General features: G+C 46.1%; 4 protein-coding genes across 10 annotated transcripts in view; all 4 read left to right on the forward strand.

The window, feature by feature from the left end:
- The window catches only part of LOC111833357 (heat shock 70 kDa protein 4-like), a 10,621-nt gene extending 2,789 nt beyond the window's left edge, over positions 1-7,832 (forward strand). The window contains exons 4-20 of one of the 5 annotated variants that reach the window (XR_011993651.1): positions 240-362; positions 515-614; positions 708-841; positions 950-1,194; positions 1,292-1,368; positions 1,469-1,620; positions 2,218-2,324; positions 2,421-2,554; positions 2,667-2,848; positions 3,166-3,246; positions 4,158-4,313; positions 4,437-4,562; positions 5,069-5,176; positions 5,262-5,381; positions 5,877-6,038; positions 6,163-7,183; positions 7,222-7,832. Coding sequence is in view for 1 of the 5 variants with exons in the window: in XM_023791550.2 (XP_023647318.2) it covers positions 240-362; positions 515-614; positions 708-841; positions 950-1,194; positions 1,292-1,368; positions 1,469-1,620; positions 2,218-2,324; positions 2,421-2,554; positions 2,667-2,848; positions 3,166-3,246; positions 4,158-4,313; positions 4,437-4,562; positions 5,069-5,176; positions 5,262-5,381; positions 5,877-6,038; positions 6,163-6,360 (2,205 nt within the window). In the remaining 4 variants the exon portion in view is untranslated. Of the gene's footprint in view, positions 1-239; positions 363-514; positions 615-707; positions 842-949; positions 1,195-1,291; positions 1,369-1,468; positions 1,621-2,217; positions 2,325-2,420; positions 2,555-2,666; positions 2,849-3,165; positions 3,247-4,157; positions 4,314-4,436; positions 4,563-5,068; positions 5,177-5,261; positions 5,382-5,876; positions 6,039-6,162 lie in introns of all 5 variants that reach the window. The other 4 variants (XR_011993650.1, XR_011993652.1, XR_011993649.1 and 1 more) reach the window with 4 other exon arrangements.
- Positions 7,833-7,961: 129 nt separating this feature from the next.
- Positions 7,962-12,515, forward strand: gnpda1 (glucosamine-6-phosphate deaminase 1). The gene is made up of 6 exons (XM_023791551.2): positions 7,962-8,626; positions 9,088-9,189; positions 9,322-9,504; positions 9,655-9,839; positions 10,077-10,251; positions 12,187-12,515. The coding sequence occupies exons 1-6, from the start codon at positions 8,503-8,505 to the stop codon at positions 12,285-12,287; spliced, it is 870 nt and encodes a 289-aa protein (XP_023647319.2). The 5' UTR covers positions 7,962-8,502; the 3' UTR covers positions 12,288-12,515.
- Positions 12,516-13,418: 903 nt separating this feature from the next.
- Positions 13,419-18,541, forward strand: endou2 (endonuclease, polyU-specific 2). Of its 3 annotated transcripts, none has more exons than XM_072717720.1 (8): positions 13,419-13,505; positions 13,622-13,742; positions 14,663-14,809; positions 15,463-15,568; positions 15,654-15,775; positions 15,905-16,017; positions 17,122-17,275; positions 18,207-18,541. In XM_072717720.1, the coding sequence occupies exons 2-8, from the start codon at positions 13,668-13,670 to the stop codon at positions 18,456-18,458; spliced, it is 969 nt and encodes a 322-aa protein (XP_072573821.1). In that variant the 5' UTR covers positions 13,419-13,505; positions 13,622-13,667; the 3' UTR covers positions 18,459-18,541. The 3 variants fall into 3 exon arrangements, with proteins under 3 accessions (XP_072573821.1, XP_023647326.1, XP_072573822.1); XM_023791558.2 differs by having other exon boundaries at positions 13,622-13,716; XM_072717721.1 differs by having other exon boundaries at positions 13,429-13,742.
- A 745-nt stretch (positions 18,542-19,286) lies between these two features.
- Positions 19,287-24,952, forward strand: LOC111833374 (NEDD4 family-interacting protein 1-like). Its single transcript, XM_023791574.2, has 8 exons — positions 19,287-19,494; positions 20,860-20,947; positions 21,309-21,439; positions 22,886-22,973; positions 23,273-23,397; positions 23,484-23,550; positions 23,653-23,758; positions 23,891-24,952. Exons 1-7 carry the CDS (start codon positions 19,465-19,467, stop codon positions 23,754-23,756), a joined length of 633 nt encoding a protein of 210 aa, XP_023647342.1. The 5' UTR covers positions 19,287-19,464; the 3' UTR covers positions 23,757-23,758; positions 23,891-24,952.
- Positions 24,953-26,282: the final 1,330 nt, after the last annotated feature.

Here is a 26,282-nt window from a genome sequence, read left to right on the forward strand (position 1 = left end):
TCATTTTCCAACAGTTTTAACGTCAGTAAGGAACAGTAGGTAGTATAATGGCCATAGATGCAGGATTGCTATGTAATTCTAATTCTAGAAGCTGTCACTATGGACTCAGAGCAGATGAATGGTCCGAGAAAAATACCTGGCTGTTTACAGCTAAACAGCAGTCTGAGGGGGGATTATTGGGTGAACAGTGAAATATTGAGCCATAAAAATGTGATGATGATTGTGAATTGTGCCTACAGGTGATGTACCTGCAGGAGGAGAAGGTCTTTAGCATTGAGCAGGTCACTGCCATGTTGCTGACCAAGCTGAAGGACACTGCTGAAAACGCCTTGAAGAAGTCCGTGGTGGACTGCGTCATTTCTGTAAGTGCTGCTTGGCTGTGCACCGACCCGAAGTCCTTTAATGTTACAGGAGGAAAAGCTGACACTGCATATTGTAACCTAGGCATATTCCCCCCCTCAGTGAGCTTAGTGATCATCTGTCAGGTTTCAGTATGTCACGTAGCTCTCCCCAGGTACCCTGCTTCTTCACGGATGCTGAGAGGCGATCGGTCATGGACGCGGCGCAGATCGTCGGGCTGAACTGTCTGCGCCTCATGAACGACACCACCGCAGGTAATCCGAAACACGTCTGGCTGTCAGAACCTTAAAGCATTAAAGTATTGATCAGTCTTCCTTTTCAATGCTCCTACGTGTACTTGCTTGTAGTGGCCCTGGCGTACGGCATTTACAAACAGGACCTCCCCACTCCTGAAGAAAAACCCAGGACGGTGGTGTTTGTGGATCTTGGTCACTCTGGATACCAGATCTCAGCCTGTGCTTTCAACAAGGGCAAACTCAAGGTCTGTGTGGTTTTGGAAGGACCCTTTCTGTAAGGTCATGTCCACCTCTTCAAGAAGATTTTGAGCCGCTTCCATCTTTTGTTTTTTGTTTCTTTTGTTCATTTGAAGGTGCTTGGAACAGCATTTGACCCCGAGTTTGGTGGGAAGGACTTCGATGAGGTGTTGGTCAGACACTTCTGTGAGGAGTTCGGCCAGAGATACAAGGTGGATGTGAGGTCTAAGCCGAGGGCTCTGGTGCGACTCTACCAGGAGTGTGAGAAGCTGAAGAAGCTAATGAGCGCCAATTCTTCAGATCTGCCAATAAACATTGAATGTTTCATCAATGACATCGATGTCTCTGGGAAACTCAACAGGTCGGGAAACTTGCTGTGTCGTCACCGAATGCAGGTGATTCACCTCCTATGTACAGCATGATTTAATGCGGCGTCTATTTGTGTCACGTTGCTTCAGAGGACGGTTCGAGGAGATGTGTGCATCACTTCTGGGCAGAGTAGAAGGTCCTCTCCAAGCCGTCATGGAACAAGCCAGTGAGTAGCTAACCTGACAGGTAGAGCGGAGCTCGCGCTGTTCTGCTGGCTCAGGGTCCCCCCAGCCAGTCAACACCGATGCTTCTCGCCGTCTTGTCAGAGCTGCGGAACGAGGACGTCTACGCCGTGGAGATCATCGGCGGTGCTTCCCGGATCCCTGCAGTCAAGGAGCGAATCAGCAGCTTTTTTGGAAAAGAGCTGAGCACCACGCTAAATGCGGATGAGGCCGTCGCAAGGGGATGTGCCCTGCAGGTCGGCGCTCTTCCGCGTCCCTGCCCCTCTAGCCAGGGCAGGAAGGCCAGTGTGTGTCCCAGTTCAGCTGTGAAAGGCTCAGTGTGCCTCTTCCTGGGGGAACTGGGCTGCCCGGGGGGCAGCGGTGTTTCATTCACAAATGCAGGCTGAGCATTAGCCCAAGCGGTGTAGCCACTGTGCTTGCATATCCCTTTACGTCCCTTTGCACACTCACTGCAGGTCTTTGATCATATAGAAGGGGGCCACCTTATCACTAGCCAGTGATATGTTTTGAATTGATGAGTGACAGGTTCTGGGAGCAAATCAGCTTTCAATTGGGGTCAGAGGCCCCATGGCCCCGCCCCTGCCTTTGAGGGAGCAGGCTGGTTTTCTGTTTAGCTGGCCTTTCTGAAAAAGACGTTTATGAAGTGCCAGACTGGCATTATTGGGTGGGGGAGGGGGGGGGGTTGAGGGTCTTGCTGCTTTAAGAAGCTGAATATTGATGAGTATTAGGCTCTGACTGTGTGTTGCAGAAGCTTCTTGAGGAAAATATTTGTGTTACGGACCCTGTCTTCCTCTATTTTGTTGAACCTGAATGTGGCGTTTGCTCCCGGTTAGTGCGCCATACTTTCCCCCGTCTTCAAAGTCCGGGAGTTCTTCATCACGGACGTGGCCCCCTACCCTATTTCTGTAAAGTGGACTCCAGCAACAGATGAAGGTTTAAGGTACAACATGCAGCCCGATCGCAGCTCTCTGAAGTTGCCCCATAGAGTTCTCAGCTGGTGTATGGCAAAGAGTTTTTATGCTTGTGTTAATTTCAGCGAGTGTGAAGTGTTCACAAAGAACCACGCGACGCCTTTCTCCAAAGTGCTGACTTTCTACCGTAAGGAGCCGTTTGCCCTGGGGGCCTTCTACAGCTGCCCTGAGGAGCTGCCTTATCCAGACCCTACTATAGGTATGGGAACGCTGGGGTGCAGCAGTGTAGGACAGCAACACAGCCCTTCTAGTTGCTTTTATTTATCATGAAGCTCATCTGTGGAAATTCACACTGAAAAACCTGCATGCAGGTCAGTTCAAGATCCAGAAGGTGGTGGCTCAGGCCTCGGGGGCGAACTCGAAGGTGAAGGTGAAGGTGCGAATCAACATCCATGGGGTTTTCAGCATGTCCAGTGCCTCGCTGGTAGAGCTGAGTAGGTCTGAGGAGGACGAGGAGCCCATGGAGACGGAGCCAGCCGCGAAGGAGGAGGAGGTGCGTGTTTCTGATGGGAGAGCCACTGCTCAGTGTCCATTTGCAGTGAGGTCGGGCCGCCTCTTTTACTGGCCCTCAGATCAGTTGTTTGAGCATTTCGTAATTGAACCAGACTGGAATAGCATGCGTTTAAATGTAGGGATCCATATACAGAAAGCATTCATTGCGATCATTTAAATATTATTTAAAATCTGATTACTCCAAAGTGGAATCTGAAGCACTCTGCCCAGATTGCCTGCATACTTCTTTAAGGACCGGAAGAATGGAAAAGCTCATTCATTAGAGGAGTTTTATGTTGAGTCTTTGCCTCCCTTTAGAACAAAATGCAGGTCGACCAAGATGAGGTGAATGCCCACAGCGATGTGCAGAAGGGGAAGTGCGAGGCGGAGGAGATGGAGGTGAATGCAGTGGCCTTTGTGACCCCCCGTCTGTCCAGATGTGCTGCCCTGGGCAGTGCTGGTGTCCAGGGTGACTCGCTGTGCAGCTGCTGCCCTTTTCCACACACACACACCCTGTTATTTAATACTGTTAATTATCCTTTGAAAGACTATACTGGCCTCAAGCTGGAGACGTCACAGTCCTATTTTCAGGTGTGTGTGTGTGTGTGTGTGTGTGTGATGCATGTATGTGTGCTTATACGTGTGTGTGTGTGTGTGTGCGTGCGTGTGGGATGTGGACTGTCAGCTGGCCTGTGTTTATGCTAAAGTCCCCTGTGCTGTAAGAGAGCCTATTGGCCGGCTTGTGGCTGCTGGCTCTGTACACCGTGTTCCAAATTATTATGCAGATGCCATTTTTGGTTTATTCTAAAAAGAGTCAACTCTGTTTAGGTACTTAGCTATTGTTGGTTCATTTTGAATGTACAGAAGCAGCGATGCCTGATCATTTTTATATAACCTGGGAAAAAAACAAAAACAGTGTGCCAAATTGCTATGTAGACTGCCATCTTGAAACTTCAGTCTGTCATAAATGACTGAATCTGATTGATCTCAATCTGGCGTATCTGCTGCAGAAGCATATTGTTCTCCAAAACACATCCTAGTAGACCATACATATTACTGTATAAGCAGTTCCTTGAAATTACTTTAACAGCTCTCTCATCCATCATCAACTTGTGAACAATTTTAAGTAGATTTCTCATTAATGAAGATCACTTGACAAACTAAACTGCGATTGGTGTAGTTTTATCTAAAGAGGGATTAAAAATGAACAATAAGAGAAGATCACAACAGGTTTGTAATTTGCTGAAAAGGTTACCGATGTCGCTCGCATGATCATTTGGAAGACGGTGTATGTTTGTTGGTTTGTTTAGATCTCGCCGGAAGGTGAAAAGGGGGGAAAGTTGAACGATCACCCCCCCGAGGCCAAGAAACCCAAAGTGAAAACAAAAATGACCGACCTTCCCATGGAGAGCAGTCTGCAGTGGCAGCTTCCCAGTGACACGCTCAACCTGTACATGGAGAACGAGGTCCGTGCCGAGTGACAAGACGCCTCACTGTCACCCCGCTCACCCACCCTCCATTTGGGAAGTCCAGGCTCGGCCTGAGAGTGGACCGTTTGTAATCCTGGGTTATTCGCCTGCTTCCGTCAGGGCAAGATGATCATGCAGGACAAGCTGGAGAAGGAAAGGAATGATGTCAAGAACACCCTGGAGGAGTACGTGTATGAAATGAGGGACAAGCTCCACGGCGCGCTGGAGAAGTTCGTCAGTGAAGCAGTGAGTGGACTTCACCTGCTTCGGGATGTAATCTTCTGCGTGTGCCACCAGGGGGCGTGACCTTCTGCGTGTGCCACCAGGGGGTATGGCTGAAGCCATCAAAAAAGTACAGCGATTATCATGTGTCTTGGTTCATTTGGTTAGATCAGGTTGGATTGGGGGCAGCATGTGGCTCAGTGAGCTAAGGTTCTGTGTCTGTGAGCAGAAGGTTGCCGGTTCGAGCCACGCCTCTGCAGAATAGTCACATCCGTGGGCCCTTAAGCGAGGCCCTTAACCCCCAGCTCCATGGGTATCACTGCAGGTGGCTGCCCTTCACTGCCAGGCTTACTCTCACCTACATGTGTGCCGCAGAGAGCAGGATGGGGTTAGGAAAAGAACTTTTAGATCAGATTAACTTTACTGATTCCCAGGGACATTCTTGATAAACGGTGTTCGTTGCGTCATTTCACTCAGTTGAAGTCCTTTTGAAAGCTATGCACACCTGCTTAAAGCCCCATCTCTTGTAGGACAGAGACAGTTTCTCACTGAAACTGGAAGACACTGAAAGCTGGCTCTATGACGATGGAGAGGACCAGCTGAAACAAGTATACATTGACAAGCTGGCCGAACTGCAGGTACTGGTGCCCCTGTCCTGTCCTGCCAGCTTCCTGGCTTGACTGCGCTGTTGAAGGAAGCTGAATATGATCTGCTTTTCTTTAGAAACTAGGCCAGCCCATCTTGGAGAGATGCTGCGAGGCTGAAGAGAGACCAAAGGCGTTTGAGGAACTGGGTAGACACATCCAGCAGTACCTGAAGGCTATCGAGGCGTACAAGATGAAGGTGACTAGTGTGTCTGCTCATACCTCCCGCTGTGGTTTGGCGCTTTTCCACTGGCATACAGGATCCGAGCCGTACTGCAAAAAAGAGACGAGTTACAGTGCGGTTACAGTGCGGTTCCAGCCAGCTTTGGTTTTCCACTGCAGAAGGCTCAGCTTGTTAAGGCGTTGCTGGGTTTGGAGAACGACGGTGACGTAAAACTGAAGAGGCGCTTATGTAATCACGGTTCACACAGTGTACATCACGATTTACTATGTGCTAATTTTCTCATTTTGTAGCACATCTGTGAGATCTGCCGTGTTATATTAGCATCAAATGCTAGTGGAATTAGCATTCACTTCCATAAGTTTGCATTATGAATCCATTCCATTCTACGGCTTGCATGCTTTACAATGGAAAAGCGTGAGTTTGCGGTGTGCGTTCCTGGAGAAGCCCTGTGTGCTGTGAAGGCCTGGAGAAACGTGAAGCTGATGGTGCTGCTGTCTGTCACATCCATAGGAGACACAGTATGATCACCTGGACGAGACGGAGGTCCAGAAGGTGGACAAGGTGGTCACTGAAACCATGATGTGGATGAACAGCAAAATGAACGAGCAGCGCAAGCAGGAACTCTCACATGAGCTGAAAGTCAGAGCTCAGGAGATTAGGGCAAAAACGAAGGTGAGAGGCCGACGTCACACTGGGGAATAGATGTTTATTCCGCGTTAAACTTGGACTGTTTATGCTTGTGGCTTCTTTTCAGAGGCCGTGACGTCTCATGACAAATTGTTCCCATGATATGCAGGATCTCTGCTCGGTCTGCAACCCTGTCATCAACAAGCCCAAGCCAAAGGAGGAGCCCCCCAAGGACGAGAAGGCTGAACAGAATGGGCCAGTGCGTGGGGAGGAGTCCACCAGTCGCGCGAAGGGATTGGCTGAGGCTGATTCCCACTCCGCTCCCCAATCAACAGCGAATAAGCAGCCTGAGATGGAGGTCGACTAGCCGGCCGGGGCACTTCTGTGCCTCTCCAGCTGAGATGTTTCAGAATTGGCCTCCTCCTCTGTCCACAGCAGTGTCAGTCTAGCCTGCCCCCTCTCAGAGAAACAGCTTGGTCTGGCAGTGCTGGGGCGATGGCACTGCATCTCCTGTGCAGTAATGCAAGCCACATCTTCAGCTGCTGTTTGGTCATGTTAGCAAACTTTTCTGTAAGGAATAAAACCTTTTTTTTTTAGTATGTAAGCTGTGAGGTTCAGTAATGTTTGCTGTAATACTGACTTGACGTTCTGCTTGGTTTGTAAGCTGCCATTTCAGTACCTCTCCTTCTGCCCTTAGTGTGTGTGTACACAGGACATCCCTGCCTTTTCCCTGGTAAGCTGCCATTTCAGTACCTCTCCTTCTGCCCTTAGTGTGTGTGTACACAGGACATCCCTGCCTTTTCCCTGGTAAGCTGCCATTTCAGTACCTCTCCTTCTGCCCTTAGGAGTGTGTGTATGCACAGGACATCCCTGCCTTTTCCCTGGTAAGCTGCCATTTCTGTACCTCTCCTTCTGCCCTTAGAAGTGTGTGTACACAGGACATCCCTGCCTTTTCCCTGGTAAGCTGCCATTTCAGTACCTCTCCTTCTGCCCTTAGGAGTGTGTGTGTACACAGGACATCCCTGCCTTTTCCCTGGTAAGCTGCCATTTCAGTACCTCTCCTTCTGCCCTTAGACGTGCGTGTGTAGACAGGACATCCCTGCCTTTTCCCTGGTAAGCTGCCATTTCAGTACCTCTCCTTCTGCCCTTAGACGTGCGTGTGTAGACAGGACATCCCTGCCTTTTCCCTGGTAATCTGCCATTTCAGTACCTCTCCTTCTGCCCTTAGGAGTGTGTTTGTACACAGGACATCCCTGCCTTTTCCCTGGTAAGCTGCCATTTCTGTACCTCTCCTTCTGCCCTTAGAAGTGTGTGTACACAGGACATCCCTCTTCATCCCTGCATTTCCCTGGTTTCTTTTTAGTAAAAATATTCTAGATACATTTTTCTGTGAAAACTGTGTTCGAAAAGACACAGGTTGCGAAATGTCTTTAGAGGTATGAAGAGCATGAGAGTGTTACTGAAATGGCGGTTTGGTTACTGCAAGGCAGTATTTGGTTACTGTAAGGCAGTATTTGGTTACTGTGAGGCAGTTTTTCATCTCTATAGAATATAGAGCATAAGATACTTGTTTGTCTTTGGTTAACGACTGCTGTGAAAAACAGTTACATCTCTGTTTGTCCAAAAGCAAAGATGCACTGCTTTGCTGAGCTGTAAGCTTTCGCGGTGTCACCAGGAAGACCAGAGTATGCTTCCCCGTCCCCTGGTTCCTGCATAAATTCTGTTTGAAACATGGGACCCTAACCCTGCTCCTTTGTGTTCGTCATACTGCATAGCTTGGTATTGATGCTCTATTTATGATGTTCCACCAAACTGAAATAAATACTGTTCAGATCCTAATCATTGTCTTTTGTTGGGAGAGGGGTTCTGTGGTGTTCTGCTTGGCAAAAACGTTGCCATGGATCTAAAGAAAATGAAAGTGTGAATTAGTAGTACAACACTTTAGTAGTAGAGTGAATATCTCCACACCATGGATGGGATGCCAGTCCACCACAGGGGACAATCACACAGTCATACATAAGTCACAGTCACACAGTCATACATCACAGTCACAATCACACAGTCATACATCACAGTCACAGTCACACAGTCATACATCACAGTCACACATTATAAGCAGTTTATAGGCTTCTGGACTGCAAGAGCAAACCCAGACAGTAACCAGCCGCAGAGCTGCCCACAGAGCCTGCATGCAGAGTACAGCTTGGTACAATAGGCATGAACTCGCATGCTAACTATCGACAGCAAGACGATTAGAAACATTTGTTGTCTTTTCATTACAACTCGCTAACTTTCCCTGCTGTGATTCTCTGTTCGCTCCCCCACTCACCAGTATTATCCACATGTTTTTAAGTGCTACATGAACTTTGGCTTGTCTTGACGTTTTCTCTTTATGGGGCTAAAGTCTGATTTGGGTGGAACAAAGCGGAGAAGCTGCTTCTCCTCTGCTCTGTGAATACAGTGTGTGTGTGTGTAAACACCGCTCTGAAGGACTGTCCTGCCGGGGAGAATGAAACTCATCATTCTTGATGACTATGACAAGGCCAGTGAATGGGCAGCGAAATACATTCGGAACAGGATCATTCAGTTTAACCCTGGACCAGAGCGGTTCTTCACGTTGGGACTGCCTACGGGTAAGCTGGCCCAGGGCAGGAGGGCCAGAAACCTTCCCTGGCTACTTCGCTGACTTCAGACACAGCGCTCGCAGAAAATCATGGGACAATTACTAAATTCAGTAAAATTTTTATCATATCAAATTCATTGGTTTTATAACAATAATTATTGCTTCATTCATTTAGAAAAAGTACATATCGCATTAGAAACAATGGGAAGGTTTAAAGTAAATTCATTTCAAGTACTAATATATTGAAACCCAAATTATTGTTCTAAAAGAACTTTTCTGGGTTGAAAATAAGACTTAATAAAAAGAAAATGGAAAATATGTGCAGGTACCATGGACTTTTATTATGAAACCAGCAAATTTGCAACATTAATACAGAATTAAACCCTGCAGGTGATGCACCATATGCATTATGTTAGTTTCAGTCTATTTTACTCTGTCTAAGTCATAATATTACTTTTATGCATTTCATAGGGGGAACCCCACTTGGATGTTATAAGAAATTAATAGAATACTTCAAGAATGGAGAGATTTCCTTTAAATACATTAAAACTTTCAACATGGATGAATATGTTGGTACGTCATTCTGTTCCAATATGAAATACATTTGAACATTTATGCCAGTTTCAAATTGCTAAACAACCAGCTGATCAATAGCAGCAAATCATAACTGTCCAGTAAATAAGCTCCATAACCAACTTTGCATAGGAATTCCAAGGGATCACCCAGAGAGCTACCATTCCTTCATGTGGAATAACTTCTTCAAGCACATCGACATCCGGGCTGAGAACGCACACATCCTGGACGGCAACGCTGCAGACCTGCAAGTGGAGTGTGACGCTTTTGAGGAGAAGATCAGGGCTGCAGGAGGAATCCAGCTCTTTGTTGGAGGTGTGAACAGATACTCATGTTGCCTAGAGAAGAGTGCCAGTGATCTCATTCAGATGTAAATTCAGGATGACCCAGCGATGGTTGATAGTGTAAAGCCCTCGATACAGATATAATAATCACTGTAAAAGAAACACCTATATGTCACTTTAGGAATCGGACCGGATGGACACATAGCCTTCAACGAGCCCGGCTCAAGCCTCTCCTCCCGCACCAGAGTTAAGACATTGGCTCTGGACACCATCTTGGCAAATGCTCGTTTTTTTGATGGTGACCTGTCAAAGGTGCCCACGATGGCCCTGACCGTGGGGGTGGGGACTGTCATGGATGCCAGAGAGGTACAAGTTCTCATCTCCCCACACAGTTTGGGACTGGATAACGTATATGCCTTTGATAACAGCTGCTAGCTCAAATCCTAGGAGGGGATCCAACTGGGCTTCTTGGGCAACTAAACACGATGTAGATGTTACAGGAGCATACGATAGGGGTTGTGTCTCAAACAGGCAGAAGCATTTGAAATTAAAATCACCATCACGTAAAACCGGCTCATGATTACTTACGCTTCATTTTCCAAGGTCATGATTCTAATAACAGGGGCACACAAGGCTTTCGCCCTCTACAAGGCCATCGAAGAGGGCATCAACCACATGTGGACAGTGTCGGCCTTCCAGCAGCATCCGCAGACGCTCTTCGTGTGCGATGAAGACGCCACCCTAGAGCTGCGCGTCAAAACAGTGAAGTACTTCAAAGGTACGGCCCCGCCCACAAACGGCCTCACTGTCACCCTCAGGGTGTTGCCATCATTGACCCCACGCCGGTGTGGGGGGTCTGCGGGCCACTGCTCCTGACCTGTTCATAATTCATAAAATATATTCTTTTTAATTGCTGAACTGCACTGGTTTTATTGTTTAATTTTGCGTTGCAACTTTGTTCCTAAGGCAGGGCGTCCTAAGTTCGGTCGGGGGGGACCAGTTTGCAACATAGTCTGTAGATTTCCCTGCTCAAACATACCTACTAAACCTGGAAATTGGCTGGTGAGCTGAATAAGGTGTGTTTGAACAGAGAAATTAGCAAACTGTGATGCAGACTGACCCTCCAGGACCAGAACTAGGGAACCCTGGGACAGGGCAATGCACACAACTAAACAATGTTAAATGGATTCATTGTTGCTATACTGGGACAGTCTCCGCCCAATCAGACTGAATTTGACTGGATTGTGCCAGTAGTAATGTGCAACTGAATTTAACTAACTGGCGACACTTAAATTTAGGAAGTTAAAGGTGCTCACCGGAAATGAAGAGACCGATTCTGAACAAAGAGAGAACAAGTTGCATCATTTATGTGAATTATACCAGTGTTTCTAGTGCAAAAGCTAATCATTTACATCGAATATCTTAAGCGAATACACTCCATACTATTATGTACTATTTTATGACGTGTATTTGTTGAAACATAATAAGTTAAATGACCCGAAAACGATTGTGTTAGAGGCCCTAAATGTCCCTCGGGATCAATAAAGTTTCCATCAATCAATCAATCAGTCAGTCAGTCAATCAATCTTTCTTTCTTTCTTTCTATCTACTTGCAAATCTCATTAAGGTAGTGAAAAATGATACAAGTACAATAAGCACCAAGTTACCAGCAGTTTGTACATTAAACTTGAGAGAGGTTATGAACCTAATGCACCTATTGTTTTCTAGGTTGATAGCAAGAATAGATTTATTTAATTTTGACTAACACTGAATAGGCCTACAGCATACAAACCAAATGTTTGCTTCCTTTTCATGTCTACAGCTTAAAAATCTATCAACCTAACGCAGCTACTGCAAGATTTAAGATTTATTGTCATATGTATTAAGTACAGAATGTAGTAAGATACAGTGAAATTCTTACTTGCATCTCCTCACAACCTAAACTTAAGTGTGATAAATACAAATATCAAGTAACAGCAATGAAGATGTACATAAATATGGCATAGACAATAACAAACAAACAAATGGATAAATGGATAAATAAATAAGCCAAAGTGGCAGCAATAGGGTACAGTTACAGGATGATATAAATAATGACGAGAGCAGTATTATCAGGTAGCAGAAGTGGGAATATCAGAGACAGGAGAGTGACAGAAATGCTATTTCCTGTTACATCGGGCACCAAACAATTTAATTCACATTTTGTAAGTTTAATTTTTTTTCTTCTTTTTAGTTAGACTATGTTTTAAAAAAAAACTTACCTTTTGATGCCTTAAGAATTAATAATAAATAGTTTAATATCAAGATTATTGCATTAGCTTACTATTTTAATACTCATTCAAAAGACTGGCTACTACAATGACAAGAATGACCAAATATGGGTACAATTACATAGTCCAAGAAATTGTTTTAGTGTCGATCTTAAATTTCTGGAATGTTCCCAAGATTTTTTGCCTCTGCTGGCCAGTGCCAATGAGGACCAGTTATGTACCCAGTGGGAAATAGGCTAAATCAGGCAGTGCTCAGCTGTGGACAGCAATGCCGAACAACCTTCATTTGTCCATTTAGGGACAAAAATGTGCTTTTGGAGGAAATATTATTGCAATACTTGTATCTACTCATGGTGACGTATTACAGTGCTGCTCCGTTCCCTGTAATTATGGTTATTAGGGCATTATGAGAGTAACAGTGTGTGTCTGGTTCCCGTTTCCAGGTATGATGCACGTCCACAACGAACTGGTGAAGCCCTTGACCCCAGTGCAGAAGGGGGATGCAAAAGTGGTGGAGATGTCAGAGAAGCCGTACAGTGACTGAGACACCAAGACATGCACTTGTAGCAGAATGAGTTGATGGATATCTGAGATGTTTGCGATGTTTCACTCCAGATCACAGTTCAGGTTCAATGATTAGACTGAATATGCAGGTTCAGGATTTCTCTGTAACTACTCAGTAATGGTTGTCATGTGCACAAGCAAATGCTTCAAGACAAAAGACCTTTCGAAATTTTGTATCAATCTATAAAATAAAATGTTTGGTCTTGCATTTTATTGCATTTCGGCGTGTTCCTGAATACATTTCTTTTGAGAAGTTCCTATATTCTGTGAAAATAGAGGCACAGAACTGCTTTTATTTTAAAAACCTATCAATTTTTAATTTCGTTTTTGTATTTATGATGTTACATAATCTGTTACCAGAGTTGATCTGTATCCGGTAGTCAGTGTGGGAAAAAAGCGAATCGAAGACACAAGTTCAGCCCTTTTTCTCCTACCCGACATTAATTGCTTCCAAGCGCGACAGCACAGACAGACGTAAATCAACATTACATCACACGTTTACAATTTCTGAAAAACTTTGCTATCCTTGCATGCTAACGTGGTCTATCTTAAATGTTATTATTATTTCGTTGACATTTGTGTTTATTACACACAATCGAGGTAGCTGTTGATATACTGTCTGTATTCTTACGGAGTATGAAGTCTGTAAATACAGCACCTGATTTTACCATTGAACTCTACGGTAAACGTATATTTGCTTTTCTTGTTCAGACTACTTTAAATTGTGGTCTTTGCTTTATAAATCAAATATATTTTTTAATTAAAAAGTAAAAATATTTAATTTCAATAATAATTAACGAGATATTGGCCTACGTTTCTGTTTCACCGTGACCTAAGTTTAAGCTGCTACCTCATTAATTGTAGGTAGCAGTTTCTGGCAGCATAAAATGACGTGTAAAATTCTGCTACCCCAATATAAAGTACATGACAGTTATTTTGACAATATATATCCTCATACAAATATCCATTCAGAACTATGGATAGGATTTTTTATTTTTTTTGCAAAGTAGCAAAAACTTACAGATACACCAGCAAATTTCGGCAAAGGCAGCAAATTCTGGCAGGCAGTAAACACGGCAGATCCGGTTTAGGGAGGGAGAGGATCCAGGACAGGGAGAGGATCCAGGACAGGCAGAGGCGCATGAAGGGGGGCAGGAAACAGCAATGCAGAACTAAGGGAAACAAAGCCGGCTTTCAGGTTGTAGCAGGATATTCTTTATAAAAAAAAACAAGACACGCCGTTTAATCCCTTTGGCTAGAGTTGCTGACTCTGGATAACCTTTTTAAATCCCCCCGCACGGCCCCGTGGCGTAGGAGCGGCTCATGCACTGCTTATCCGACACCAGCGGCACAGCTCCGGATGCCCCGGGAGCACGTTCAAAGCGGCAGGAAATTAAAGCACCAAAAAAGTAAGGAATGGACGAGAAAATCCAAAGTATGCGCGTCTTTTTCTTTATCTGGTTACTTTATTAAACCACTGCATCTGTGTACCAGCAGAGGTTTAAGCCTCTGATTGTAGTGCATTCAAATGATCTTTCACGTGTCTAATTGCTAATCCAGGTAAACCCTTTGAATATTTATGTAACAGCATAATTTCACTATCAAAACAGAAATGTACCAGATGAATAGTTTGTTGCATGGTTTTAGAACCATAAACATGTTCCATAGTGCTGTCATTCTGTTATTTAATATTTCAAAAAATGTAACAAATTCTAAACTATACCTAAATAACTTTGCTGATATGTTTAAGTTTGATAGCCTGAAGGTTTAGCTGTAACATCCAGAGAAAATATGTATGAGTAATATTAATTCTTTTGTGGAAATACAGTAGTAAGCAGGGATGGATTACGGACCGGGCCAGCGGGGCCGCTGCCCAGGGGCCCTTGGGGTGCAGGGGGCCCGTGGGGCTCCTAGCCCAAAACAATTTGCAACGCTTATCAACAATGTATTTTCGTTTGTCTATTTTAGAGGGCCTACATTCTTTGATCCTCTGCCTACAAGGGCCCCTGACCCTATAGGGCCTCTGATGGAAACATGGAGGGAGGGCGTTTGGCTGCCAAAGGCCCTTGAATTGTGGTGGTTGTGGTGGTGGTGGTGGTGGTGCTGGTGGGGGGGGGGGGGGGGGGCGCCCTCGCGAACGTTTTGCCCAGGGGCCCACACAACCCATAATCCGTCCCTGGTAGTAAGAACAACAAAAATGTTGTACATACAGGAGAAGACTGAGGTTTATGAACTAAGCAAGTATATGGGAGTGATTTAGCTTTATACTCTCACCTAAACCCATGATTATGACTCTTTGAAACAGCGATTTGTGGACAGGGTAACCTTACAGTGCCACCCGCTTACTCTGGTCAGATAGTCACAGCATCTGTGGTCTGGTTTGGACGAAGAACAGCTACTATGGAAGAAAGCGAAATGGACCTGTGTGCAGTGGTGCAAGGGCTGTGGGACCATGATGTGAATCGACTGCAGCCTGGGAGGGATTACAGCATCTCTCTGCAGGCGAGAAGCCAGGAGCTGCTTTACTGACCTTTTTAACCGACTGCTTTCTTTGTTGTGCTTTTCTCTAGCGGTCAGTCAGAAGTCTGAGTCGTATATTCGGAAATCCATTACCATTCCAACCATTCCATGGCCGTTATTATAAAAGAAATCATGGAAACTTATCATGTGATACATTTATGGTGCTTAAAAAATGATTAGGTAACCTTGTGTATCAGGCTGTCCCAGGGGTGGATAGAATCGAGGGATTCTCCTACGTGCAGGAACAAGTTGCACCAAATGCTGTTTTTCTTTCATGGAAACAAACTACAGAATTAGACTATATCTGGTACCTGTGCACTGATTTACCCCAAGTTACACTGATGTCCCGTGATTTACTCTTCTTTTCAATGATTTACCCTGATTTACACTAATGTATCATGCTCTACACTGATTTACACAAATTTATCCTGATTTACATGAATCTACCCTGGTTTACACTGATTTACATGAATCTACCCTGATTTACACTGATTTACATTAATCTACCCTGATTTACACTGATTTACATGAATCTACCCTGGTTTACACTGACTTACATTAATCTACCCTGATTCACTACCCTGATTTACACTGATTTGCCCTGCTTTACATTGCTTCCCACATGGGGCCTCAAGGGAAGAGCTGGGGATGCAGTGACCACCAATGATGACAATGACACAGCTCATTCACCCTTATTCCTGTTTGTGAATGAAGAGATTTTCCAAAGGGAGACATTTCTAGGTAAGGTATGAGGGGGTGGTGAAGGCTGTCAGCTGTGGGTGGCCTTGTCACCGCCCCATAAGCCAGAAGGGTTCCTACCTTCCAGCTTTCATCTCGTTACTTGACAACTACGAGAGTGACACAGGAGAGCCTGAGGTCGTGACTCCTGAAGAGATAGCCGAAAACCACAGGTTCCTCGATGCCGTTATGGACACCGCAGTCATGAAGGTGTGGTAACCCAGTATCTCTTCAGTGTGAAGTGCAGCGTGAAGGAACCGGGCAGATTTGTAAGAACACGGCTGAACTCATATTCCATACTTATCTTAAGATGGGCGTTTTCTTAAATCTTTGTTACAGATTGCTCACAAGTACCTTGCAGAGAGAAAACTCTCTCCCACAGACACTGAAGAATTTAAGCGACAGCTTTATCATATCTGGTTTGAACTATATGCCAGAAAGGGATCAAGCAGGTATGTGAAAATTATAAACCTTTTTTTCCTAAGGGCCAGGTTTCTCATACTGCATGTCTGAGCCACAGTTAGATGCATTCTCTTAACAACTAAAGATTTTTAATGCGAGCAAAAGAAAATAAAAACCAAAATATGAGTGGATAATTATGGTTTTTGGATTTTTAATTTTCCATCCCAAAAGGAAAAAAAGAAGATAATATACAGTGGCATGCAAACTTGAGTGCCCCATGTCAAAATTTATTGCGAATATAGCTAAACAAGTAAAAAAAATGACCTGGTTTCCAATATTTTAAGCAAGATTACTTCCTTAACTTCCATATTCTATAGTTTCACCTTGCATTAGTAACATCCCCTTTGGAGAGTATCACAGCTCGTAGATGCTTTTTGTAAACAGCTACTGTAAGAGTCATTCAGTTCTTGTTTGGGGGATTTTCACTAGTTCTTCCTTGCAAAAGACTAATTGTATGAGATTCTTGAGCCATTTTGCATGCACTGCTCTTTTGAGGTTTATCCACAGATTTTCAATGATGTTTAGACTGTGAAGGCCATGTCTAAACCTTCAAGCTCACGCCTCTTGAGGTGCTCCATTGTGGATTCTGAAGTGTATTCAGGACCATTATCCTGTTGTAGAAGCCATCCTATTTACGTCTTCGCTTTCTTCCCGCAAACAATGTGATGTTTGCTTTCGGAATTTGATAGTGTTTAACTGAATCTGTTCTTCTCTTTACCACTAAAATGATTCCCATGCCCCTAGCTGCAACAGAAGCCCAAAGCATGATCAACCCACCCCCACGCTTAACAGCTGGAGAGGTGTTCCTTTCATGAAATTCTGCAACCGTTTTCTCCAAACATACACTATATGGACACATCTCCTAATCATTGAATTCAGGTGTTTCATTCAACAGCCTCTTCGGTTTTACGTCACTGTCATTCTCCCAACCCCAAGCCAACTCTTCTGCAGTGGAAAACCAAAGCAAGCTGGAACTGAGCTGTAACTAGTCTCTCTTCGCAGTACGGCTCGGGTACGGCCTGGTTCCTGTATGCCAGTGGAAAAGCTCCGTAAAAGTTCATGGAAGAGTTCTGACTCCATCCTCTGTCCCTAAGACCAGATTCCTCTGGGTTTGAGCATGTGTTTGTTGGAGAGACTCGTGGCGGCCACACAGTAATTGGATTCCACAACTGGATCCAGCTGTACCTCCAGGAGCGGCTGGGACATATTGACTACAGGGGATATAGTTTGGATGCAGACTCCCCAGAAGTAAGCAACTCCCTGCTTTTCGATTTAAACGACAACTTCTGCTGTTTACCAGTGTAATCCCATTAATCTTAAAAGTTGTATGGTACATACAGCACCAGCCAAAAGTTTGGACACGCTAAGCCGCCTACAATGGAGGCTGATAGCGTGTCGCATCACATGACCTGGCCTCCTGGCCCAAACACAGTAGCCATGCTTTTGGAGGAGTTTAACCAGAAAGTGAAGGAAAATCAGGCAATGTGTGCTCAGCGTGTATGTGGGACCTCCTTCAGAACAGCTGGAGAAACATCCCAGGAGGTCACCTCATGAATCTTGTATAGAGGAGAAAGTAGAGTCAGCCAGTCCCTGGAGCTATTGGAATTGGGGTAAAGGGCCTTGCTCAAGGGCCCAGTGGTGGGATCACTCTGCCAACCCAGGGATTTGAACCAGTAACCTTCTGAGTACTAAACCACAGAGCTGCTCCCCCCCTTCAACAAGTAATGTTTTTGTTTAATACTTCTTTGGTCAGTGCATAATTCCATATATGCTATTTTTTAATTTTGATGTCTTTATAATTATTATGTTGGAAAAAGTACAAATAAACCTTTCTGTAGGTAGGTCTGGAACCTTTTACTGGTGTTGTATGTTACAAGGGTAAGTTTAACTTCCAGCACTTTCTAAATGCTATCAACTATCAATGACATTAAATGGACTTACGTAATTGCATTCGTGAATTTTTTATTCTTCTAAGCTGTTAAAACTGGACTTTGGCCGTGGTACATATGATCAGACTGCAGTTTATAGCACCTTGTGGTGAAAGTCTGAACAGGTATCAATGTAATAAAGTACAGTGATATAATGGCATGGCAGTCCAGGATGGAGATTGTTGTTGAGAAGCATTTATGCAGGGTTGCTCATTCTGAAATACAGTTTTCATTTCCTCTTCTTCATCAAGCCTGACGAGAATAAACACATGCTGTCCCTGCAGTTCAGCTGGAAGAGCGGGATGAAACCGAAGGGCAGCATCTTTATGGGCGTCAGCCCCGAGTTCGAGTTGGCCATGTACACCCTCTGCTTCCTGAGCTCACGCCACGAGAGACTCAGGGTGTCCTTTAGCCTTTATGAGGTTGACATCGTGTGTCACCACCACAATCACACGCACATCGGCACCACGTATCCTGTCCTCATCAGATACAGGTCCACCTGACCAACTTAGGCTAAAGGAAATCTTAGTGTGGAGAGTCTTTTCTTTTGTGTTATTTTAAATCATAATAAAACTTACAAAACTTTTGTGTGTGATACAGAAATTTATTTGTGTGTATCTTTTTGGGCATTTGATACACACAATAACAGTGCTGTGCAAAACTCAAAAATGATGTTTACATGATCTTCGTGTTGGTGTAATATATAATTTCATATATGATATAAATTCTGACAAAGTGTGTTACTTTAACCATTCCATAACCTCTCCTAAAGTCACCCCAGGTTTTGCAGCAACCGTTAGCAGCAACCACTAGTGCATCTTTTGTGGTTTATTTAATACCTCGCTGACTTTTAACACTAATTCAATTAATTAAGAGAGCTGGTGGTGAAATTTAACGAATACGTAGAACGACTGGGGTGTTCCTGAGGTAGGGTTTGGGAACCAAAGCAGTGTTCTTCCAGCCGTCCAACAAAAAAAAAACTTTTTGGCGAACAGAAGAAATTCTTGTTGTTTTTCTTAATTTGCATATGTTCTGATGTTACATTATTTTTTGTCTGAAATAATATACATTTACCACCCACATAAGTAGCTTAATGCTTTTTCTTCTGTAGATTACTATTAGTCAATTTATCCCTCTGACTGTAGGCAACACATTCCTTCTTTCCTACCATCCATCCATCCGCCTTATCCAGTATAGTAACAGATGCTTTAAGAATTCCCTGAAGGAAGAAAAAACAGCTTTGAAATCACCCAGAAAGATTTTATTGTTGGCATTATTGTACATTGAAACCGGATATCTTGCAAGAGTGAATGGTGAGGAACAGGATATCACGTCCAAGCAGCGGCACGCCGCCAGCTTTTGCAGCCATTATTGTTGTTGTCCTCACACGGAGAGCGGGGCTGCAGGGGAGGAGCGCCGCATCTCACTGCGCAGACAGTCAGCGGCCCTCAAGCTCTAAATTCGCTCGCTTTCGGGATAGGATCGCAGAGGCCTCGAGCCTGAGAAACAATGACGGAGCCAAGCGGCAGATACCGGCAAGTAAGTTACCCTGTGCGGCGGCCGGGAAGCGGGGCCGCATTCGGTGATCGCGAGGCGGTACGCTGCGCAGGAAACGGCCAGGATCGGCCGCGGAGATTAGGCCTTAATGTTTTCGTTGGTGGAGCTTTCTTTAACATGCTGTCGGCAACTTCCGCTAGTCCGCTTTGTAGTGTTTTCTGTTTAAAACGTGGGTCTTGATGCGGTTTAAACCCGATGGTTATTTATTTAGAAACCCCAATGCCGAGCTAGTTCGTTAGACGTTCGGTGGATCTTGGATTTGATCGGACTCTGTCAGTATGTCTAATGAGTCCATATTCGGGACGTCACACGAACTGCCATTCGATTAGTCACGTTTATTTTTGTCCTGCATAAACATAAATAACGCAAGTAACCCGACATAACCTGTTTTCCTGGTATTTTTTTACTGCGTATTACATTAGATCTTTAATAAACGTAGTTGTCTCATTGTTATGTAAGGCGGCAAACATTTCCCCTACCTGAAAGGCAAGCAAGTCTGGTGTTTTTCCAGTAAAACCAAATCGTTAGCTAGTGGTACATATATACCTTTCGTTTAGCAGTGATTTGGCTCCTATTTAATGTGTCAGAATGGCCTTTTCTCCGCCCGTCTCGGTCGTACCTTTCAGTCACTAAGCAGCGTCTCGCGGCGACCCCGTCATTCAGACCACGTGACGGTCAGGGGGCAGCGTGGCACTGCCCTGTCCGAACAATAACTGCGTCCTGCGCGGCTTTTCAGACCTCAGACGGCGTGTTGCCGTTAAGCCCGGAGCGAGCAGCGCACTGGCAGCCCGTCTTTGCATTGCCGCTTCCCACTTGTTTTCACTATGATCCCCCACAAATTCGATCTTTTCCGAGGAAGCTATTGTGTGCCAGCAGGTGAGGCCTGTGGGGCAGACTCTTAGGGTTAGGTGTTGGTGTAATGCTGGTATCCAGTGTCACTGCTCCCAGTGTCTGATGGCAGCTAACTAGTGCAACAGCTAGTTGCCTCTGCTCATTTGTAAAGTCTGCCTGAATACTGGATTATATGGTTTTAATGAAGGCCATTATAAGTGATAACTAATAAATATAATGACCAGTTTAATCATTTATTAAGTACATTCAGAACATTGTGACACATCATCATTAATATTCCTGTTGGTTAATGCCCCAGTGTATGAGGTCACCAGCAGAGGTTACATGAGGAGACTGCTTTGTTGCCAGTAGCTGCAGTGTCACTGTAGGATGACCATGCGAAATGGTGGACGGTGGAATGACTTCTTTGGACATCTGCACCGTGTGCCTTTGCGCACGGCTGCTTCACAGGGGACTCTGAGCTTTCTCGCTGGCTGACCCTGTGTGCCTCCACAGCTGACAGACGAAGAGGAGCCAGGGGAGGGTGTCCCGGGGACCACTGATGCCCCACCCCCCTACAGCAACGTCACAGCACCCAATGCAGGTGAGACTGCTGCAGCGCCGATGGTGCTCCCGACTCTCCCTGAGGCGCGGCCGGTAACCTGGGGGCTTTTCCCGTTTGGGGAAGCCAGTCACCTGGCTCTGTAATGGTCGGTCGATCTGTGAGGCTCTAGTGAGTCACAGACAATGGTTTGTTGCTCGACTGGGGCTGTAAGTCAGCCTGTTGCTGCCCTTAGGGCCTTGTGTGTGCGCTAGGCTGTGTGACTGTCCATCCCACATCCTCACTACTGCGGGTCACGGGGAAGAGGGCAGCACCGGTGGGCAGGTACTCTGCAGGTCTTCCTGTGATCCTTATCGTGACTTTGACCCTCCTGTGACTTAATTTATTTTGTATGCCCTCCCAGCTTATTTTGAGTTCAAAGAAGATGGGTCCTTCCCTAAACCTCCCTCCTACCAGGTGGCCACATCACTCCCGTCCTACGACGAGGCGGAGCGAACCAAAGCGGGAGGCAGCGTCCCGCTCGTCACTGCCAGGGTGAGCTTGGAGGCCCGAGTGTCGCGTCACTGTGGGCTGGGATCGTAGAGGGCGCCGTTTTCCCTTGACATGCCCTCTCCCTCCTCCGCCTCGAGCGCTTGAATGTGAAGACGATGTTGGTAGGTTGGACGGGTTGGTTAGGCCTCTGTGCCTGTCATCGGAAGATCACCAGTTTGAATCCTGTCCTTGGAATAGTCACGTCTCTGGGGGGCTCTTGAGCATGGCCCCTTACCCTGTCGTCCCCAGAAAAATGCTCTGGGGGGGAGCCAGATTAATGTCTGACCCTGTGCTCTGAAGAGAAACGAGGGCAATATGTATAAAGTAAAGCATTCCAGTGTACCTGTACTCAGTACAGTGCAAATGAATATGTATAAACTAAAGCATTCCAGTGTACCTGTACTCAGTACAGTGCAAATGAATATGTATAAACTAAAGCATTCCAGTGTACTTGTACTCAGTACAGTGCAAATGAATATGTATAAACTAAAGCATTCCAGTGTACCTGTACTCAGTACAGTGCAAATGAATATGTATAAACTAAAGCATTCCAGTGTACCTGTACTCAGTACAGTGCAAATGAAGCATCATTTAATTCATTCCGAGCCCTCTGCAATAGCTGCCTGCTCCCCGTCATCTCGTTTTACTCGTTGTCTCTTTGCCGCCCTTGCACTGCTCACACGCAGCACAGCGAACGTCTGGATGCTTCTGAGGACATAACACTCCGTTACGTAGAGGTATGCTGACAGAGTGCGTGTGTTGTGTAGCCTGCCCCAAGCACGTGGCCTGCATAGTGTGGAAGCAGGGCAGCATCCAATGTGGACATAGGCAAGAAGAGGCCACGCCCCTTCCCTCTGTGGCAAGCAGAGGCCATGCCCCTTCCCTCTGTGGCAAGCAGAGGCCACGCCCCTTCCCTCTGTGGCAAGCAGAGGCCACGCCCCTTCCCTCTGTGGCAAGCAGAGGCCACGCCCCTTCCCTCTGTGGCAAGTAGGGGACACGCCCCTTCCCTCCCCCAGAATGTCAAACTTAAATAGCAGTAAACTTTCTCTCCTGAACACTGGGCACAGTAATGGCCCGCCTGGGCTGTGTCTCTGGCCAGGCACCAAGTGACACCAAAATAAACCTCTGGTAATATTGAGCCCGGTAGCCAGTATGGCCGCCTCTTGGGGTGCCTTGCTCTGTGGGTCCTGCAGGCCACTTGCAGACGGGTGTCAGCTTGTGTGTGACTGGCTGTGAGGTCAGCACAAGCTCTTGTACGCAGCAGGTGGACGAGCAGAGAGCAGCTCAGACCGGCTGATAACCTTTGTGTGAGTTACTTTGAGCTGAGCTCCTCTCTGAGTCAAACCGCTGCATAGAAGCTCTAAGATACCTTTAGAGTTTGATTTAGATTCAGGGTCACAATCGTCATTCTGGTGTAGGACTTGCCAGCATCTCTCCCCCCCTCTACAGGATGATGACTTTGCCGCCAGGGACGACTTTGATGACGCCGACCAGCTGCGGATAGGGAACGACGCCATTTTCATGCTGACTTTCTTCAGTGAGTCTGAGCGACTTTGAACCTTGTTCAGTGTGAGTGTGGTGACTGCAGGGGCAGAGAAGAGTGGGTCTCGGAGGCTGCAGTTTATTTAGTCTGGCCAGTATCGCTTATGCATGCGCTGAGTGTGCACCGGCCCTCTAGTGGACAACTGATGCCAGTGTGGAAAATTCCATTTCAATAAGAAGGACAATGAGTAAATGCGTGAAGAAAACAGCAGGGTTTAGCCATGACACTGAATTTATAGGGAGGTGTAAGTAAGCACAGTGTAACTAATGACCCCCCCTCTCCCCCCCCCCCAGTGGCATTCCTCTTCAACTGGGTGGGGTTTTTCCTGTCCTTCTGTCTGACCACATCAGCAGCGGGACGCTATGGTGCCGTGTCTGGGTTCGGGCTGTCGCTCATCAAATGGATCCTGATCGTGAGGGTGAGATGGTGGGCGATGGGGGCTGGGTGTGGATGCCCCTCCCCCCTCATTTGAAAGCTCTTGACACTTTTATTTTCGTTTCCCAGTTCTCCACATACTTTCCCGGGTACTTTGACGGCCAGTACTGGCTGTGGTGGGTGTTCCTGGTGCTCGGTGAGTTAAGCTCACGGCGTCTGTGCTGTGTGGTCGCCGTGACCCCGTCACTCCGTGGTGCCATCCAGTGCGCTGGTGAACACGCCGTGTTTCTTCCCCCAGGACTCCTGCTTTTCCTCAGGGGATTTATCAACTACGCCAAGGTGCGGAAAATGGCTGATTCCTTCTCCACACTGCCCCGAACTAGAGTCCTCTTTATCTACTAAAGGTATGTCAGGAACTGGTCTGTAAGGTGTAGTAGACAAGCTGCGTTACCCTGGATGGAGGACCATGCATCTGTTTCTCTGTTATTCTGTTGCAGGTGCTTTTTGTAACCATTTTTCTTGCTTTTATTATTCAGGGAACATGGAAGAAGCGGAGTCCCACTAGGAAGCTCTGAAAATCCTACAGCAACCTTCTGGATCTCTCCGAGATAGACCACTGATTCCCAGAGGGATCAGCACTTCAAATGTCATTCCCCCCCCCCAATACTTTCTATGTTTGTAGATGGAATAATTTACTAGTGGATGCTGAGAATTCTATTGAATCGTTAGTGGCTAATGTTAAGTGCTACTTCAAAACGAGTCTGTGATGTACGAATAATGCCGTATGATCTCTATACAATTAGCATGCATTATCCCTTTGTCGGCCAATAGAGGGCGCATGGTCATTCTTTTCTGTCTTAAAATGCATGTAATCTGGTGCCGCCGTTGCTCAGGCGACTGATGACGAGTCACTGCAGGGGCGGGGGTGGGGGTTATCCTTGGTCCACACAGTGGTTTGCACTTTCCTGTGCTTTAAGGCTGTTGGCCTTAAAGCACTGATTTCTTATACAAGTTGTAAATTTTGAAATGGCTCTTTCTAGGAATAGTTTGAAATACAATTTAAATTTTTTTGGGTGAACTTATTGCACAGAAGATTGTCAAGCGCGCGTGTGTGTGTGTATGTGCGTGCGTATTTTCCGCCGTCCAGATAAGGCGGCTGGGCGCCGGACCTGCTCCTGGTGCATGGGATCGGCTCGCCTCAGGTACAGCGAGATGATCAGGCCTGTCTGCAGAGTCGGACGCCCACCCGCCAGTACTCGCTGGGGCAGGGAGCATGCAGCCGTCCTGTGAACTGGAGCAGCTCATCCCACTGGGCCGGACACCCAGGGCACCAAAAACTTTGCGTACTTTTCTCACCTTTTAATTAACACAGAAGCTGCAAGACCCCTTTTAACAAAACATGTGACCAGTAAATTCTGTCTTGAAGGTGTTTGATATTTCATACCCTTTGTTCTGATCTTGGGCGGCCTGTGTTTTACCTGTGATGGGAGAGTGCCTTGTTTCCGAAGAGCACCACGATTGTAAGAGTTAAATGGTGAAACAAACGTGAGCAAGACTGTAAATACCGACATCTCTAATAAATGTCACTTCTGTCCGTGCGCGGTGTTATTGCTAACGTCAGTGTGATCACTGGTGAGCTGATGTGGGTACTTGTTCGAAGAAATTGGTTTACTATTATTTCATTAAACTATCAAAATTAATATAAAAAGAAACCTTGAAATTTCTGGCTCGAGTGCCGCTGCACCATAAAACAGGATTTCAGTGAAGATGTAAATTATATTCTAGTTATACACGTTCATCTCTGCGTGGAAATTAGTTAACTGACATTTTTAGTGCGTTTCGAACAGTTTTGTCAGGTTTTGCTCCTCCATCCGGGACTTTGTCTCGGCTTTGTTACGCAGTACCTCTTCGCCGCCACTGGAGGGAGCGCTATCCCTGCTCTTGCAGCACTGCCATAATCCCTCCGCCTGGTCCACGGGAACGTGCCGGCGGTCTCTGCCCGGTTGGAGTCTCGCTGGAGGGGGCCGCGGCTGGGTGAGACTGTTAGGCTCAGGGTCAGGTTTACGTTTTGCTGGACGGTGCGCTGAGCAGAGGCGTTGTCGCGCGTCTTCTGGGCGTCGCGGGTCTATTCACTGGATCCTGGCCGACTTTAGGGCGGTGATGACTTACTTAAACATAAAATTGACCGTTTTATGCGGATGTGTGCGGGACGTCTTCCTACAGCAGAGCTTCCACTAATGTTATTGGTTCTCCTGTTGAAAATCCACTGGGGTATCATGGTGACGTCGCCGTTATCTGCAGCTACTAATTTAAGTTCAGTTCAGCCGACCTGGCGGTTCCTGACCGAGAGCAGTGAGAAGATTTTCCCTCTTCTTTATTAATCGGGGCGGGTAAATTAATGAAGTTTGTTGCTGGCTTGACACTTTTATTCTCAGTGATTTACGACTGTCACCCGTTTGTTCAGCTGCACATTTTACTGGAGTCATTTAGCGCCTGGCTCAGGCAAACCCTGGTGGGGGGTTTGACCCCGCAACCTTCAGGTTATGAGGCAATTTCCTCAAACACTATGGTGTCTGCCACCCCCAAGCCCACCCCAATAATGTTTTTGTCTACTGTATACCTTCTGTGTACTCCTAGGCAGGGGTGCCATAAGGCGGGGGGGGGGGGGGGAGTTAGGACAACTCCAAGGGCCCCTGACTGACAGGGGGCCTAGAAAATTTGGAAAATGTCTGGACTGGGGGGCCTGATATGATATGCCTTCATGGGGCTCAAAATCTCTAGCAACACCCCTGCCCCTAGTATCCAGTATGTTTTGGTTGTGCTTTTGTAGATTGGCAGTTTGCTTTAGGAAAAATTAGAACACAGAGTTAATGTTATGAATCATTTTCTCCTGGGAGCATCCCATCAGGAGGGTCCTTCTGTCAGGGG

The sequence above is a fragment of the Paramormyrops kingsleyae genome, chromosome 10 (genome assembly GCF_048594095.1).
Source record: "Paramormyrops kingsleyae isolate MSU_618 chromosome 10, PKINGS_0.4, whole genome shotgun sequence".
NCBI classification, from domain to species: Eukaryota; Metazoa; Chordata; class Actinopteri; order Osteoglossiformes; family Mormyridae; genus Paramormyrops; species Paramormyrops kingsleyae.